The 14830-nt window shown below is 37.2% G+C and overlaps 3 protein-coding genes across 9 annotated transcripts; 2 read left to right on the top strand and 1 right to left on the bottom strand.

Annotated features, from left to right (window-relative positions):
* Positions 1–17: 17 nt before the first annotated feature.
* LOC140964177 (protein MEI2-like 5) lies at positions 18–6722 on the top strand. 7 transcript variants are annotated; one of them, XM_073423733.1, is made up of 14 exons: positions 18–166; positions 335–363; positions 1542–1587; positions 1709–1849; positions 1966–2426; positions 2926–3084; positions 3166–3282; positions 3387–3538; positions 4320–4411; positions 4486–5416; positions 5505–5589; positions 5669–5737; positions 5873–6052; positions 6175–6722. In XM_073423733.1, the coding sequence occupies exons 3-14, from the start codon at positions 1557–1559 to the stop codon at positions 6280–6282; spliced, it is 2526 nt and encodes an 841-aa protein (XP_073279834.1). In that variant the 5' UTR covers positions 18–166; positions 335–363; positions 1542–1556; the 3' UTR covers positions 6283–6722. The 7 variants fall into 7 exon arrangements, with proteins under 7 accessions (XP_073279834.1, XP_073279839.1, XP_073279838.1 ...); XM_073423738.1 differs by having other exon boundaries at positions 1533–1587; XM_073423737.1 differs by having other exon boundaries at positions 335–436.
* Positions 6723–7522: 800 nt separating this feature from the next.
* On the top strand, positions 7523–10549 carry LOC140964316 (uncharacterized). The gene is made up of 4 exons (XM_073423984.1): positions 7523–7810; positions 8196–8339; positions 8463–8668; positions 9270–10549. Exons 1-4 carry the CDS (start codon positions 7569–7571, stop codon positions 9428–9430), a joined length of 753 nt encoding a protein of 250 aa, XP_073280085.1. The 5' UTR covers positions 7523–7568; the 3' UTR covers positions 9431–10549.
* A 301-nt stretch (positions 10550–10850) lies between these two features.
* Positions 10851–14830, bottom strand: LOC140964315 (probable receptor-like protein kinase At2g42960). Its single transcript, XM_073423983.1, has 9 exons — positions 14693–14830; positions 14253–14349; positions 12982–13682; positions 12773–12877; positions 12502–12624; positions 12113–12283; positions 11894–12023; positions 11545–11754; positions 10851–11343 (listed from the first exon to the last, which is right to left on the bottom strand). The coding sequence occupies exons 3-9, from the start codon at positions 13632–13634 to the stop codon at positions 11215–11217; spliced, it is 1521 nt and encodes a 506-aa protein (XP_073280084.1). The 5' UTR covers positions 13635–13682; positions 14253–14349; positions 14693–14830; the 3' UTR covers positions 10851–11214.

The following is a 14830-nucleotide window of genomic DNA, read 5'->3' as shown; positions in this document are numbered from 1 at the left end:
CTCCACCGTGTTTCCTTTGGACTTTCTGCTTCGTGTGCTTCTCTCTCTAGAATTACTTGTTTTTGTTTTTATTTTTATTTTTATTTATAAAATTTTTGCGAGTCATTTTGTCGTAACATTTTATCGTGTTCCGGCGGGAGAGAATGAAGTGAAAGAGTGCAAGAAAGTGATTCTTCTGCTTCTACGAAACTGTATTTTTTAAAATATTTTTTCCCCTTCGTCGTTGGTTTGGATTTTGTGAATTATTTTCTTACTCTGGCCTGTGATTTTTCTTTCTCCAATTTTCGTTTTTTCTTATTCCACTTATTTTTTTCTTTAATCTTTTTTTTGTCAGTTATCGGTCATCTTCATCAAGGTTACGAGGTACACTTCTCCTCCTGTGTTCTGTCGGTGTGGTTTTGGAGTGTATGTATTCCATTTATTCCTTTTAATTGAGGTGGGTTTTTTTGTTCATTGATTAATATATTTTTTTTTTTAGGTTTTCGAGATGTGGATTTGTGTCCGAAACATCAAATTATATACTTCGATGTTAAAGTTGCAATCTTTACGTGTAGTACAGTTCCTTTATTGTGTTTTTTTGTTGGGTTTTGTCTTTTTTTTTTTTTTTTTTTTTTTTTTTTTTTTTTTTTTTTTTTTGTTTTTTTTTTTTTTTTTTTTTTTTTTTTTTTCATGTGGTGGAGTAAAGATGTTTGACTTCGATTGGGATGTATGAATGCTTGTTATCTGTGTGATTTTGGGGAATTTACAAATTTCTGGTTGATTTATCATTGTTGAAGTTTGTGCGTGGGTTGACCGAAATTAAATTGAGTTAAATCACTAACCCAGGTGATTTTTAAATATTGTTTAGATTGCACTAATTCTTGGGGGAGATTTCACTTGAATTGAGGTGTTTTCTGTGATTAAGCAGCGAGGGTTTTTCTTTAATAGAAAATAAAAATTTGGGAGTGAAAAAGTGTTTCTTTTACTGTAATTCCTGCTTTAATATATATATTTCCACTGTATATTTTATCTATTTCTGAAATCGATAAAGTGTGCAGTCCATTTTTTTCATTCATCATTTTGATATGCATGTGGGCTGTTTGTGTCCTTGTGTAGGATTAAAGCGAGAAATTAGATTTGCTTTTCATGTGTTCTCTTCTTAATTTTTCTGTGTGTTTATTGACGTTGCTTGTAAAAAGTTGATGTATTGAGTGCCAAAAAGTCAAACCAGTGAACCTGTCATTTGTTTTTCTTTTGAAATAGTTAGCCTGATCTAGTTATTCCTGAACTTGGTCAAGACGTTTACATTTATTTCTTGCTTCTCCGTCATTGCATTGTACTTGGTCGGATCTACCAGATTTAGTTTTCTGCTGCTGGTCACACCATTTTATGCAAGTTGTAATATCCTAGGATCAACATTTTTTTATTTGTTCAACGTGTCTCTAAATCATTACTTTTACTTCTACTTCTACTTACTCCATATGTTTACGTATTTATTTTGTTTATGCACTTGGCAGTTTGGAACTATCATGATAATTTGTTTGTGTGTATTGCTTTTGCAGAAGTGAGTTAGGCAAATGGAACAACCATCGCCAAATTTCATTTCTGGTAAGTGACAATGGTTGCTTATCAATTGATTGATGCATCACAAGCATATGTGAATGTTTGTTTTTAAGGAACATATTTCTATATCTTGAATATCTGGATTACCACTTATTTTTATTTGTAGGTGGTTCTAAAATTCCATTTACAACCTCTTTTGGAAGAGAAAAAAGTGCATGGAGATTTCCTAATGGAACTGATGCATATAACGCGTCAAGCGATGCTAGTTTGTTTTCTACCTCGCTGCCTGTCCTACGACATGGGAATTGTACGCACCAGCAATTGGGCTATTGACTAATTTGTTATGGGCCGTGAATTTTTTTTTTTCTTTTTTTTTTTTTTAAATCTTAAACAATTATTTACAATAAGTTCTTTCATTCGCAGTTAATTTTAACAAATCTGAACAAAGTGGCCAATTGATTCATGATGTCTTCCCTAACCTTGGTAATGTTCAACTAGAAGACGAAGTTAAGGATCCACTTGACGATATTGAACCAAGAGCAATTGGAAGCTTTCTTCCAGGCGATGAAGATGAACTTTTAGCTGGTCTTGTGGATGATTTTGATCTTAGTGGGTTGCCGACTCAACTCGAGGATTTGGATGATGATTTCTTTGAAAGTGGAGGGGGGTTGGAGATAGAATCCGAAAGTCCAGAGATTTTAGTCAACGGTGTATCAAGAGCAGAAACATCTGATGGTACTGTTGGCATTTCTCATTATGGTTTAGCGAATGGTGTCGGAACTGTTAGTGGTGAACACCCATATGGAGAGCACCCTTCAAGGACATTGTTTGTTCGGAATATCAATAGTAACGCCGAGGACTCTGAGCTTAAGACTCTTTTTGAGGTATGTTGGATAAAAATTTGAATTCCTTGAATTTGTGATTGTCTTATCACTTTTTTTTGCGAATCATGTATGTTCGTCAGTTCAGTATTTTCAATTGTTTTTCTTTCTAGTAGATGTTTTGCGCGAAATAGGAAAAAATTCTTATCTTGGGAAAAGTACTGTAATCGATTAAGATTATGTTATGTATCATCCACCTATGGTTAAACTCATTCTTCCATTTCTGAACAATATTATGTTTGGCCATTTGTGGAAGTATGCATTGCCTTTGGCACTTGGATATCTTTTCTTGAAAATGTATGTTTATGCAAAGACAGCGAAGTGGATCTTGCAAAGGAGATGATAAGCATATCTAGTGAAGATGCTCATGGGCTTAAGTGATTTTAGATTGCAGTGGTGATGTACTTGTCAGTTGCTTCTATTTTTGTTAATTTCTGTTTGCAAAATGCAATTTAAAAAATATTAGTTTGTCACTCTCACCTTTCTTGTTCTCTCTGTATAGCAATTTGGAGATATCAGAACTCTTTATACTGCATGTAAGCACAGGGGATTTGTGATGATATCTTACTATGATATAAGAGCTGCTCGATCTGCGATGCGTGGATTACAGAACAAGCCTTTAAGACGAAGGAAACTTGATATTCATTTTTCAATCCCAAAGGTGCTAGCCAAGATTTCTTTCTTTTAAAATCTTGTCTCTGAAACATGACCTCCAGTCATCAGATTTTCTTTGTACGTGCAGGATAACCCGTCAGAAAAGGATGTTAATCAGGGAACTTTGGTGGTGTTCAATTTGGATGCATCTGTTTCTAATGATGACCTTCTCCAAATATTTGGAGCTTATGGGGAAGTGAAGGAGGTGGAATTTAACTTTAGCAAATTGTCTAATATTGTTTGTCTTCGAAAAAATTTATCTGCTTCCCATGGGTAAAATTGTATTGGCTGTCTGATGCACTACCGCAGATAAGGGAAACACCTCACAAACGGCACCATAAGTTTATCGAGTTCTACGACGTTAGAGCTGCGGAGGCAGCTCTGAAGGCTTTAAATAGAAGTGACATTGCTGGGAAGCGTATAAAGCTCGAGCCTAGCCGACCTGGCGGTGCCCGTCGGAGGTACATTCGAAATTTCATTTTTGGGTGCCAAGTTTGTTGTCGTTGTAATGTAGTATGTTCATTTTTCTTCTTTCTTTGGCAATAAATTAACCTATCTTGCTGGTGTTTAGAATAGGAGATGCACAACATTTTATTGCTTGTATATATGGCTCTGATGTGCAGTTGGTACATAGCCAAAAAGTAAAGTTTTAAAAGGTCCTGGCGGCCCTGCCTCATAATGATGATAATATACTATTATAAATACGAGTTTGTGGTTTGTGTTAGAAAATTGGATTTGTTGTTTGAAATAGAACTCCCTTGTATGACATATTTCTTTGGATTTTTTTATTTTCTGATGCATCTTAACTCTTAGACTGAGTTTTAATTCTGTTAACTTATACTAAATTACTAACATTGACTCGTGAAATAATATCAGTGGACTCTTTGTTACCCACCCTGTCTGGTAATAGTCCTCCACATCAATCAGTATATCTAGTTTATATTTTGGCATGCCTGGTCTTCTCTGTTCTGTTGTCATCTTGCTCAATCTGCTGTACAAATTATGCATGCTGTACAATGAAGAGGTTTGAATTCAGATGTTTACTGCCTAAATTAATTCTTCCCTTGAAATCTGCAACATTGTAATGTATATGTTAGTTTTCTCCACTGTTGTTTCCGGTGCTGTCAGTTTTTTTCGTTCGTTGGGGATTACATCTTTGTTGGTGCTCTTATATTCGTTTATGTGCTGGCATCATGTTGCATGTCGAGTCAAAAGGATGTTTAATGTGCTTTGCTTGCACAGTTTATTGCAGCAATTGGGTCAAGATCAGGAGCAAGATGAGTCTCTAAGTTTTCGGCATCAAGTTGGTTCACCCATAGCCAACTCTCCTCCAGGTATGTTAATGGATGGTCTAAATTTGTTTGACAATCTGTTGCATGATCTGTAACCGGTGGAACGTTATTTGCAGGTAACTGGCCTAATCTTGGCAGTCCGGTTGAGCTCAACTCATCTCATAGCTATAGTCCTAAGCCCATTGTCGGAAGTCCCAGCCCTGTGGGAGGCAATCACTTACCTGGTTTGGCCTCTATACTCCCTTCGCAAGTATCAGCTCCTGTGAAGATTGCTCCCATCGGTAAAGATCCAAGACGGATTAATCAAGTTATGACCAAGACTGATACCACACAAGGAGCAGCTTATCAGTATCATTACTCATCCTATGATCCAAAGATAAGTTCAAGTCGCGAACCGATCTCTCCATACATTGATTCCCAGTCCTCTAGTGTTGGGACCCTCTCTGGTCCTCAGTTTCTCTGGGGAAGTCCCACAATTCATTCTGAGCACATCAATTCTTCACCCTCACCCTGGTCATCATCACCGAAAGGACGTCCATTCTCATCGAGTGGACATGGCGTTGGTTTTCCATACACAAGTCAGCACGGTTCATTTCTTAGTTCAAATCATCATGTGGGATCTGCTCCACCTGGAATTCAAATTGAAAGGAATTTTGGTCTCTTCCCTGGGTCCCCGGAAGCATCATATGTAAACCAGGCATATGGAATAAAAAAATTTGGTTACAGCAATGGCAATCATGCGATGAGTATTGGTAGTCCTGGAACCATGAACGTGGGAATTGGTTTTGCTAGAAACTTCACTGAAAGTGGTTCTCCTCACTCTAGGATGATGCCAATGGCAAGAAATGGACCTTTATATTTTGTCAATGGCTCTTTTGGAGGCATTGGAGGAATTACTAATGATGGATTGATTGACCGTGCTCGAAGTAGAAGGGCTGAAAGTGAAGGCCAGATCGACAACAAAAGGCAGTATCAACTTGATCTGGAAAAGATAGTAAATGGCGAAGATAGTAGAACAACTTTGATGATTAAAAACATACCGAACAAGTGAGATCGGAGAAAATTTTCTTTTGTATGCGGATTTGTTCTTCAAATGGCTTATCTCTTATGGATTTTATTTGATCCTCCTCTGAAGGTACACTTCAAAGATGCTACTTGCAGCTATTGATGAAACCCACAAGGGCACATATGACTTTCTGTATTTACCGATAGATTTCAAGGTAACTTTGTGTATGTTTTATAACTCCCCCGGCTTTAGTGAAGTTGAAACTGCAATTTTGTATATTTGTCTTGGTCCAGAATAAGTGCAATGTCGGGTATGCCTTCATCAATATGGTGTCTCCTTCACACATAGTTACCTTCTTCGAGGTTTGTATTTTGTTTGTGATATACTTTATATGTTAATTGTTCTTTGATAACCCTGGCAATCCATGCAATCACTAGATTTTTTTTGCTAAACCATCCGAGTCTGTTTGGTGACAAATCATTATCTTCTTTTCATAGGCGTTTAATGGGAAGAAATGGGAAAAGTTCAATAGTGAAAAGGTTGCCTCATTGGCATATGCAAGAATTCAAGGAAAGGCAGGCCTTATCTCACACTTCCAGAATTCAAGTCTGATGAATGAAGATAAACGTTGCCGGCCGATCATTTTCCAATCAGAGGGCCAAGGAACCAGTGGTCTAGTATGTTATCGTTTCTTTTCATAGTACTCTATGAGTATGTCTCCTGATTCCTGAACACTTGGAACTTAAACTTGGTAGAAATATGTGATAATCTTTTCTTTACGTTTCTATGCATGAATTAGGTATCTGTCTCATCTGGCAATTTAAACATCTTTATCCGTCAACCAGACGGATCTTATGCTGGAGATTCACTGGACAGCCCAAATGGCGATTCAGATGATAAGTTGTAGCAGCTACAATGTGCTTTTGACTTTACTGACTCTCAGTGAGAATTGTAGGGGAATATGTGCCAACTTTTGTATATTTCGTTTCTTTTTTAGCGTACATAAGCCAATAAGAGGTAGAAGGCAATGGCCGCTTTTGTGATGGATAATTATATCGCTGGGCAGTACGGGATGACGTTTTTGCTTTGGCGACTGACCGCTAACAATGGGAGACTAGGACCGAGGCGAGGCGAATTTCATTTTTGGTTTGTCCCATTTGGACGCCTTTATTCTAGTAATTGTACAGTGGTTTATAAAGCTGGGTTGAAGGTTGGAAATATGTATGAACTGTGTGCTGTCTCAGAAACTCATCGTTGTGACAATGAACACACTTTTTCATGGTCTTTGTAAATATTGAATTTGGCTTTCAGGTTCAAGTTTATGCACTATATCAGAAATATTTATGATGGAGATTCTAATACAAATTTTTTTCTTTGCAATTTCTTTTTGTTTACTTTCAGCAAATATGGAGCTGAGATTTCAAGTATAGGGAAATTTTTTGGTTCAAGTATTGTACTTGAGGTTACACAAACAGGCTTTTTGACTTGGTTAATACCTAAATAGCTGTATTTCATGCAGATAATCAGTTGCTGAGTTTTTGCATTTTCTTCAATGATTTCTCAAACCAATTTGAATGTTTTTATATTTTAGTTGAGAAAATTATACCCAAAAAGAATTAAGTGTAAAGTCAAATAATCAAATCGTCAACTAATTTATTACAATTTTGATTGGTTTTAAATTATTATTTTTGTTTGATTCAAGTTTTAGACTAAACCGAATTTAACACATGATATTAATATTAAAAAAAATGGTAAAAACTTGTGTGAGACAGTCTCACGGGTCGTATTTTGTGAGACGGATATTTTATTTGGGTCATCCATGAAAGAATATTACTTTTTATGCTAAGAGTATTACTTTTTTACTGTGAATATCGTAGGATTGACCCGTCTCACAGATCTTATTTGGGTCATCCATGAAAGAATATTACTTTTTATGCTAAGAGTATTACTTTTTTACTGTGAATATCGGTAGGATTGATCCGTCTCACAGATAAATATTCGTGAGACCGTCTCACAGATAAATATTCGTGAGAACGTCTCACAATATACTGTTCTAAAAAAAATATATGTTAATACAGTGGGCCTAGGAATTAATCTTTATTATTATTTTAATTATTTTTTTAATGAAGTTTTGGGTTATCGTATATGGAAGGTTAAAAAAAAGAAAAAGAAAAGCGAAGTATCGTCGCATCGATGGCGGATTATCACTATGTTTACAAAGATGTGGAAGGGGCGTCGACACAGTGGGATGACATTCAAAGAAAACTGGGAAATCTTCCCCCAAAACCGCCACCATTCAAGCCACCGGCTTTTGCACCAGCTGAGGATGAAGATTTGAAGCCCAAAGGCAAGGCCTGGATCGATCAGAAGACAGAGCATGAGCTTGAAGACCTCGAAGATGATTTAGATGACGATCGCTTCCTCCAAGAATATAGGTCCTGTTCGCAATCCTATTCCCTTGTTGTGTTTATTTGAAAATTTAAAATATTTACGCTTCTGTGATCGCTATCTGAGGACCGTTTTTCTTATTCTATTGATAATTTGGCGAAATTGATTTTGGGGAGATTTGGGACTTCCTCGTGCTCAATCTCCTCCGAATTTAATTAATTCCTCGAGCTTCTGGTTGAAAGAATCGATTTTGATTGGGATGTTAATGGTGTTTTATCGTAATACTTTGTTTAGTTCATGTGTACCGGTTTGGCTTCTGTTTCTGAACTTAATATCTTTTTCTTAAATCTAATCTGGAACTTCTCTGCTGTGTTGCTGCATTACTGAGGTACTGCTTTGCTTGAAAAATAAAAACTTGTCTGATTGTTATAGGAAGAAGAGGTTGTCTGAGATGAGAGAATCAGCCAAGTTTGTGAGGTTTGGATCGGTGATTCCTATCTCTGGATCGGATTTCGTTCGTGAAGTTTCCCAAGCCCCGCCAGAAGTTTGGGTTGTTGTGATGCTATTCAAAGATGGGTAAATCGAACTCATTAGCCACAAAATTACTGTTGCTCTTGGTTGTGTTCCAAGGAATTGCCTACTGCTGTCTGCTAGCATCAACATATTTCATTCATAATACATCTGTTATTTCTTTTGTAGTTATCCAGAATGTCGGCTGCTTTTGCAATGTTTAGAACAATTGGCGACTAGATATCCCGCTACAAAATTTGTCAAAATCATATCTACAGAGTGCATTCCCAACTATCCAGATTGTAACCTTCCCACTTTGCTTGTCTATAATAATGGTGCTGTTAAGGCAACTCATGTGGGAGTGCGCAGCTTTGGTCGGAGATCAACCCCTGAAAGTATGTCATACATCTCTTTCCATTTCTGTACTTCTTCATAAATTCCTTTTTATTCCCTATGGGGACGTCTATTTCTACACATCAAGCATATGTGTTTTATCTTGAAAGTTAATCTTTTGCACATGAATGATTATGGTATGATACTTCACTTTAAACTCAAAATAAATTGAGGCCAAAAGGATGAAAACTAGACTGAGGAAAATTTGGTGATGGGTGGACGTGGAAGAAAGTTAGACCACCCAGTAGGAAAATGCCTTTTGAGTTTGGAAGATGTCTATCATGTTCTGGTAGATGTCACGAAGAATGAGAAATGGACAATAAGTTCAATCCATTTGAAGTTTTTTGGTCCTTGACTCCTTGTGATTGTTAGAGCAACTGCTACAAAATAAGCTATTCTAATTTTTGAAGGGTTAAGATTCACAAGAGGTGAAACACAGAAGGGAAGGAAGGCGCACCACACCTTAAACTAATTGAAGATCGAGAACAGAAGTTCAACTCCTGGACTTCCTATTCTATTTCACCTCATGCTCTCTATTATGTCGATAATGATCTTTACTTGCTTTGGAGGTGATCGAATCTTCATGCATGTGTCTGCTTGTAGGTGTTGCCTTAGTTCTCTGTCAGCAGGATCCTGTATTAAATGATGGGCATGGTAGTGAGCAATCCAGGGAAGCCGTCCTTGATGAAGTGCGGAAGAAGCTCGTGGAGAGGGTTGTTAGAGACCATGTAGATGATAATGATGATGGATCGTCAAGTGAATGATACCTCTTATATCCTGGGCGNGTTTTTTTTTTTTTTTTTTTTTTTTGAGATCCTAATCTATGGGGTGGGAGGGACCTGAACTCGATTCGTACACGGGAAAGTAGGGTGAGACCATGGGAGCTAATTCTGGTCTCCTGGGGTTTTCAATGTACCCTTTATCACTATTTATTTTTTCTGGTGTCTCTAACTTTGTTACAACGTAAGGTTCATACACTACAGTGTTTTTGGGTCCTTGTATTCAATGTAGGATTTTGTTGTATTTTGCTTCAAGAGGGGACGCCCCATTTATCCGAACCAAAGAAGGCTGACTACAATATCACTGCCATCAAATACACAAAAAGCAAGAAACGTAACTCCCGAGAATGAAGCAAGAACTGTTTTAAATTCGACAAAGCCCCCAACATTTCAGTTGAAAAAGGTTTGGATTTTTTAGTTATACCAAAACGAAATTTGAAAATCCAATTTTTGTGCAGACGAAAAGCATTTGGTACAAAATGGTCGAAAAATGAGGTAATTTAGTGGTGTTATTTTGTTTCATATGTATGATGGTGACTTGCGTTATGTTAATAAAATCAATATGCAGGTGTGTATAAAATATGATTCATAGCTTGTAGATTCCACACTACAACAATATCCTCCGGAATATTACAACAATGTTTTTGAAAGTGGGGTATACGATGTCACATGTCATAATTGATTTTTTTTTTTTTTTTAAATGGCAACACTGTGCCCATGCATCTTATATAGCTTCAATCTCTACCGTTTGATTTGATGCGGTGAAGCCGCTGTTACATGTTCTATCCAATAATTGTTTGATTTTTCGTAACTGGCCACGAGGTTGCTTTTTTTCCAATGGGATGGGGTTTTTGTTTTAGCTTGGAATCGAACTAACGAGAAAAGATGTTTATGTCATTGAACCAATTACGTAACATGTTCGCAAAATAATTTCTAGAAGCTGGAGAAGTTGTGCCTTAACGACTTAAAGCTTGTACACACACAGATCATGAACCGGCATTCCTAAGGCAACACAAACATGACCTCATGTCAACCATATTTGATGTTTCGATTCGACCTTGCGAAAAATTCCCAGCAGCACTCACAGTGCTCCAAGAACCCTTGTATTTCTGTTATCATATTTCTCATTGTTGTCATTTTCGACTCTTAATTGATACACTTTTGTATTATTATTTTGTTGTAGGAGAGAATTTTTTTCAGCCAACTTGGATCCATTCTGATGTGACGATTTTAAGGGTAACAAATATCTTCCCATTCAAGATGGATAAAGTGTGTATCATATGTGCTGACCAGATTTATCTCAAATAAAAATGTAACTTCCAGGAAATTTTTCTTGCAATACTTTACAACTGATGATTATATAACGTTAATATATTAAATCGCCATTAATGAATTATATATATCACACAGATACAGAGTGCTACTGCTGCTTTGTTAAATTACACAAAAGGTCCCGCATAGTTACAGCATTGCCTAGAAAACGTCCAGTGGTAATAAATATCGATGGGAAGCCTACTAACTTACCTGTAGAAGATCGAGTAGAGTACATGAGATAAACAAAAATGATGATTGCTACGTTAGGCATGAAATTTTTCACCCGGCCGTCTTTTTTCGCTTCACGGCTCTCTGAGATGCAACAAGAATATTTCCGAAACCAAACTTTGAGAATGTTATTAGTATAGGGACGGGATGGTCACTAAAGTATCTACATATCTAAGGGATAAAAATCAATTTTTTTAACCCACAAACTAGCTGTCGGGCAGAGTATATCAATTGTTTGTCTCGGACGAATGGCTCTGTGATGGACAAACCTTGCCTTCCATCTCAACAGAATCGGAACTTTCCTTCATGGATTCGATTTCCATGCTTGTTGTTCTGGTTTTCCTATTCCTTCGATCCTGCAAGGAAGGAAACTTTAGTTGTTTACTCATCCATTTATTGACTTTCGGTTTGCAAGAATCTTACTAGTTTAGCACACTCGGATTCACAATATCGATCAAATCTTTTACGCGCTAACAGAGCTAAAAGAGATACAGCTTGAACAACTAAAAAGAGAAATCCTCCTAGCATAGTAAGTGTGACAGGGGATTAAATCTCACCTCACGATAAGGGAACTCCTCAGTTTCAAGCATTTGAACCACCTGACTCATTTTGGGGCGTTTCTCTGAATCAGGGTCAACACACCTAAGAGCAACCAAAAGGGCACGTTTCAAGGAACGGGTCGTGGGCCTAACTACAAGATCAGGATCCACGACTTCCTCAGCTCTCCGGTTCCCAACCATCATTTTGAGCCACTCAACAAGATTAACCTGCCAAATGCACAATCTTGGTGGGTTAACAGGAACATGCTCGATTTCTTAGTCACGGTTCATATATCCATGTGTGTTTCTTCTTCCCACCAAGGAATACTAAGTAGCTGGATTACCAGAAAGAAAATAAATAAAGTACCTCATTTGCTGGACGCCCATAATCCACCGGGTCTCTTCCTGTGACAGCTTCTAGTAGCAGAACACCAAAACTATAAACATCACTCTTTTCATTCAACAAGCCAGTATTTGCATATTCGGGAGCGACATAACTAAAATTCACATGCGGGTATGTATTAATTTCACAATTTACAACAAATAGAGTTGGGATATATTCAAGCGAGGGTGCAGAAGTGAATACCCAAATGTCCCCATAACTCTTGTTGTTATATGGCTTTCTCCAGATCCCAAGAGCTTAGCCAATCCAAAATCAGAAACCTTTGCATTGAACTCATCGTCAATCAAGATGTTACTAGATTTTATGTCACGATGAACAACTTTCGGTTCAATAGCTTCATGCAAATAAGCCAGCCTGCAAAAACCAAATGAGATATTTTTTAATAGAGACCACTGAAAGATGAAAATGCATGTAACACGAGAACTAAATACTGTCATGAGTAGCATATGTCCAATTGTGTTATTTATCCGAGTCCTAACACCCATCCCTGAAATATGTCAATCACTCTCTGTACATCAGCAAACAAAATCACATAAACGAGTAGTTTAGAGTTAAAATCTAAATCTACTTACGCCTTTGCTGTGCCAAGAAGAACTTTCATGCGGGCTTCCCATGTAAAAGTACCAAGTTGTTTCATAGATCCATGAAGCCACTGTTCCAGGTTGCCTTTGTTGACATACTCATACACCAACATTCTGCGTGGAAGGAAAATTTAAACTTGGGCAATTAAAATGAAAGTAGAATAAAGAAAAGAAAATAACAATTGCATTTGATTGCAACGTAAATATCAAACATACAGTATTTAAAATTTGGTTTCAGATTTACACTAGCAAATCAGCTTACCTGTGAACTCCTTCTATGCAATAGCCAAGAAGACGCACAAGATTCTTGTGTCGAACATGGCCAATAGCCTCTACTTCGACCCTAAATTCTTTCTCCGCTTGGCCACTGGAATATAATTCGCATTTCAATTATAAAAAGTAAGTATACAAGCCTTGCTGACAAAATGGGACAAGTTTTAGAAATGTTGGAAACATAAAATGGATACTTACAGATTGTTAAGAAGTTTCTTAACTGCAACCTCACTCCCATTGACCAATTTTCCTCGATAGACGATCCCATATCCACCTTCTCCAATAATATAATCAGCTGAGAAGCGACTTGTTGCAATTTCGAGGTCCCTAAGAGTGAACCAGTGTCCCCATCCAAGATGAGACGTTTCGGGCAAGCCAACTAAAGGAGATGCCATAACAAGCCCGTAAGAAAATGAAGATTGTTTGCGGGCATTCCCTGAACTTCCTTCCTCTCCTGACTGAGAACTAATGGCCCTTTCATGATGATATATTGAACTGCATTGGCTGATATTATCACCATCACTTGATTTACTCCTACTTAAATGAACTAACATCTTCTCCGATTTCTTATCATTTGCTTTGTCATCAATGGTCAAGAATAGACTCTCCGTGTGATCGTTCATACATTGATTCCCAACTTTGTCAACTTTGATTTCTTTTGAGACATTAGGGATTTGAGAGAGTGAATATTTGTCTGAGGTCTTTCGAGATTTTTTGGTACACATGACCCATATAGATAATATTCCAAGAATTAATACTATAAAGGCACTAATACACACACAAATCAAAACCCATAGTTTCAGAGCCCCATATTTTTTTGATAACTCGGTGCTTAAACTTTCGGTTGACATTTTCTTCAAATCAGATGCAATGAAGAAATCTTGCTTTTACTCTTGGTACTGGACAAAAAAGATAACAAACTCAATCCTGGATCCCAGAAACGTGTCACGTCAAAAAGAAAACATCCAAAATTGAAAGATATATCATAGTCATTGCTTTTCTCATCCCGGAGGAGTCACGAGTTAGGAAGCAAAATAGCATGAACAAAACAGCATCATGAACCAATAAGACCTATTTATCCATGTTAAATCAATCAATAAAATCCATTTTCCGATCAAACTAAGCAATGCAAAAATTATCACACAAGCAAAGATTTATAACCAGGGCCGAGCCTTCTGGGTGCAGAAAGGAGGTGGTCCGCTGATAAGAAAAAATCTCAAATGTTAAATTTAATTCATTTACGCCTGAATTCCATGTCCGCTTCTCAGAGAATTTTGGAAGGCAGATAAAAGGGAAAACATTCTCAGCCCTTTAATCAGCGGCATTCAATGAATACATCCCATCCCAAATTAAAATCTTAAGAGGGGTGAAGAAAGTATCAAGAAAGTGTGACTCGTGATACAGGCGGAGTGTAAGTAAGCTATACATAAAGCAGTATAAATTCAAAATCCAAGACGAGAAAATCTCACCTTCGTAAGTGATCTGAACTTAACACCCCTTGATCTTCTACTTTGAGAAACAACCCAGTTAAAAGGCCCTTGCTTTTGCCGACAGGGGTCGATGAACCTATACAAAAATGTGTAGATGAAATACAAAAAACCTACCAAAAAACCCAACCGAAAAACGAAAAAAAAAAAAAGAAAAGAACAAGCAGCACCCCACCAGAAAGTTCAGCAACTAAGCTAAAGAAGAGTAGTTTACAAGTCAAAAGGTGTAACCGGCAGTGGGCCAAAGCGCATTCAAGAAAAAAAAATATACATAAAAAATGTAAGCACCGAACAAAATTAACTCAAACAATGGCAGACAAAAAAACCAATCTTTATAAGCGGAGACATCTCAATTAACTTCAATGGTGGAATTACAGAGTTCACTTCAGAATTGGCTAATAAAAGCAAGAGTTAGGTGGAACCTTAGTTGGGATTGTGTGAATGTGGGGAAAGAGGTGCATCAAAAAAGCTGGGGAGGAAGCTTGGTTTACAATGGAGGAAACCGGTGAGAGAGAGACAGAGTAAATAGTAAAGGGAAAGCAAATGAGGAAGTATTAACT

The sequence above is a fragment of the Primulina huaijiensis genome, chromosome 18, assembly GCF_012295235.1.
Source record: "Primulina huaijiensis isolate GDHJ02 chromosome 18, ASM1229523v2, whole genome shotgun sequence".
Taxonomy (NCBI): Eukaryota; Viridiplantae; Streptophyta; class Magnoliopsida; order Lamiales; family Gesneriaceae; genus Primulina; species Primulina huaijiensis.
Note: the sequence above shows the minus strand (reverse complement) of the source record. Positions and strands in the feature narration are given on the sequence as shown.

Excerpts from the sequence above, each read along its gene's own strand:
- LOC140964177 (XM_073423733.1), top strand. The coding sequence starts at position 1,557 with ATGGAACAACCATCGCCAAATTTCATTTCTG. Across the intron at positions 1,850-1,965 it reads TGTCCTACGACATGGGAATT|TTAATTTTAACAAATCTGAA; the intron begins GTACGCACCAGC and ends TTTCATTCGCAG. Across the intron at positions 5,738-5,872 it reads ACATAGTTACCTTCTTCGAG|GCGTTTAATGGGAAGAAATG; the intron begins GTTTGTATTTTG and ends TTCTTTTCATAG.
- LOC140964315 (XM_073423983.1), bottom strand. The coding sequence starts at position 13,634 with ATGTCAACCGAAAGTTTAAGCACCGAGTTATCAAAAAAATATGGGGCT. Across the intron at positions 12,284-12,501 it reads CTTCTTGGCACAGCAAAGGC|GCTGGCTTATTTGCATGAAG; the intron begins GTAAGTAGATTT and ends TGGTTTTTGCAG. Across the intron at positions 12,024-12,112 it reads AGAGTTATGGGGACATTTGG|TTATGTCGCTCCCGAATATG; the intron begins GTATTCACTTCT and ends TGTGAATTTTAG.
- LOC140964316 (XM_073423984.1), top strand. The coding sequence starts at position 7,569 with ATGGCGGATTATCACTATGTTTACAAAGATGTGGAAGGGGCGTCGACA. Across the intron at positions 7,811-8,195 it reads CGCTTCCTCCAAGAATATAG|GAAGAAGAGGTTGTCTGAGA; the intron begins GTCCTGTTCGCA and ends TGATTGTTATAG. Across the intron at positions 8,340-8,462 it reads GTGATGCTATTCAAAGATGG|TTATCCAGAATGTCGGCTGC; the intron begins GTAAATCGAACT and ends TTTCTTTTGTAG.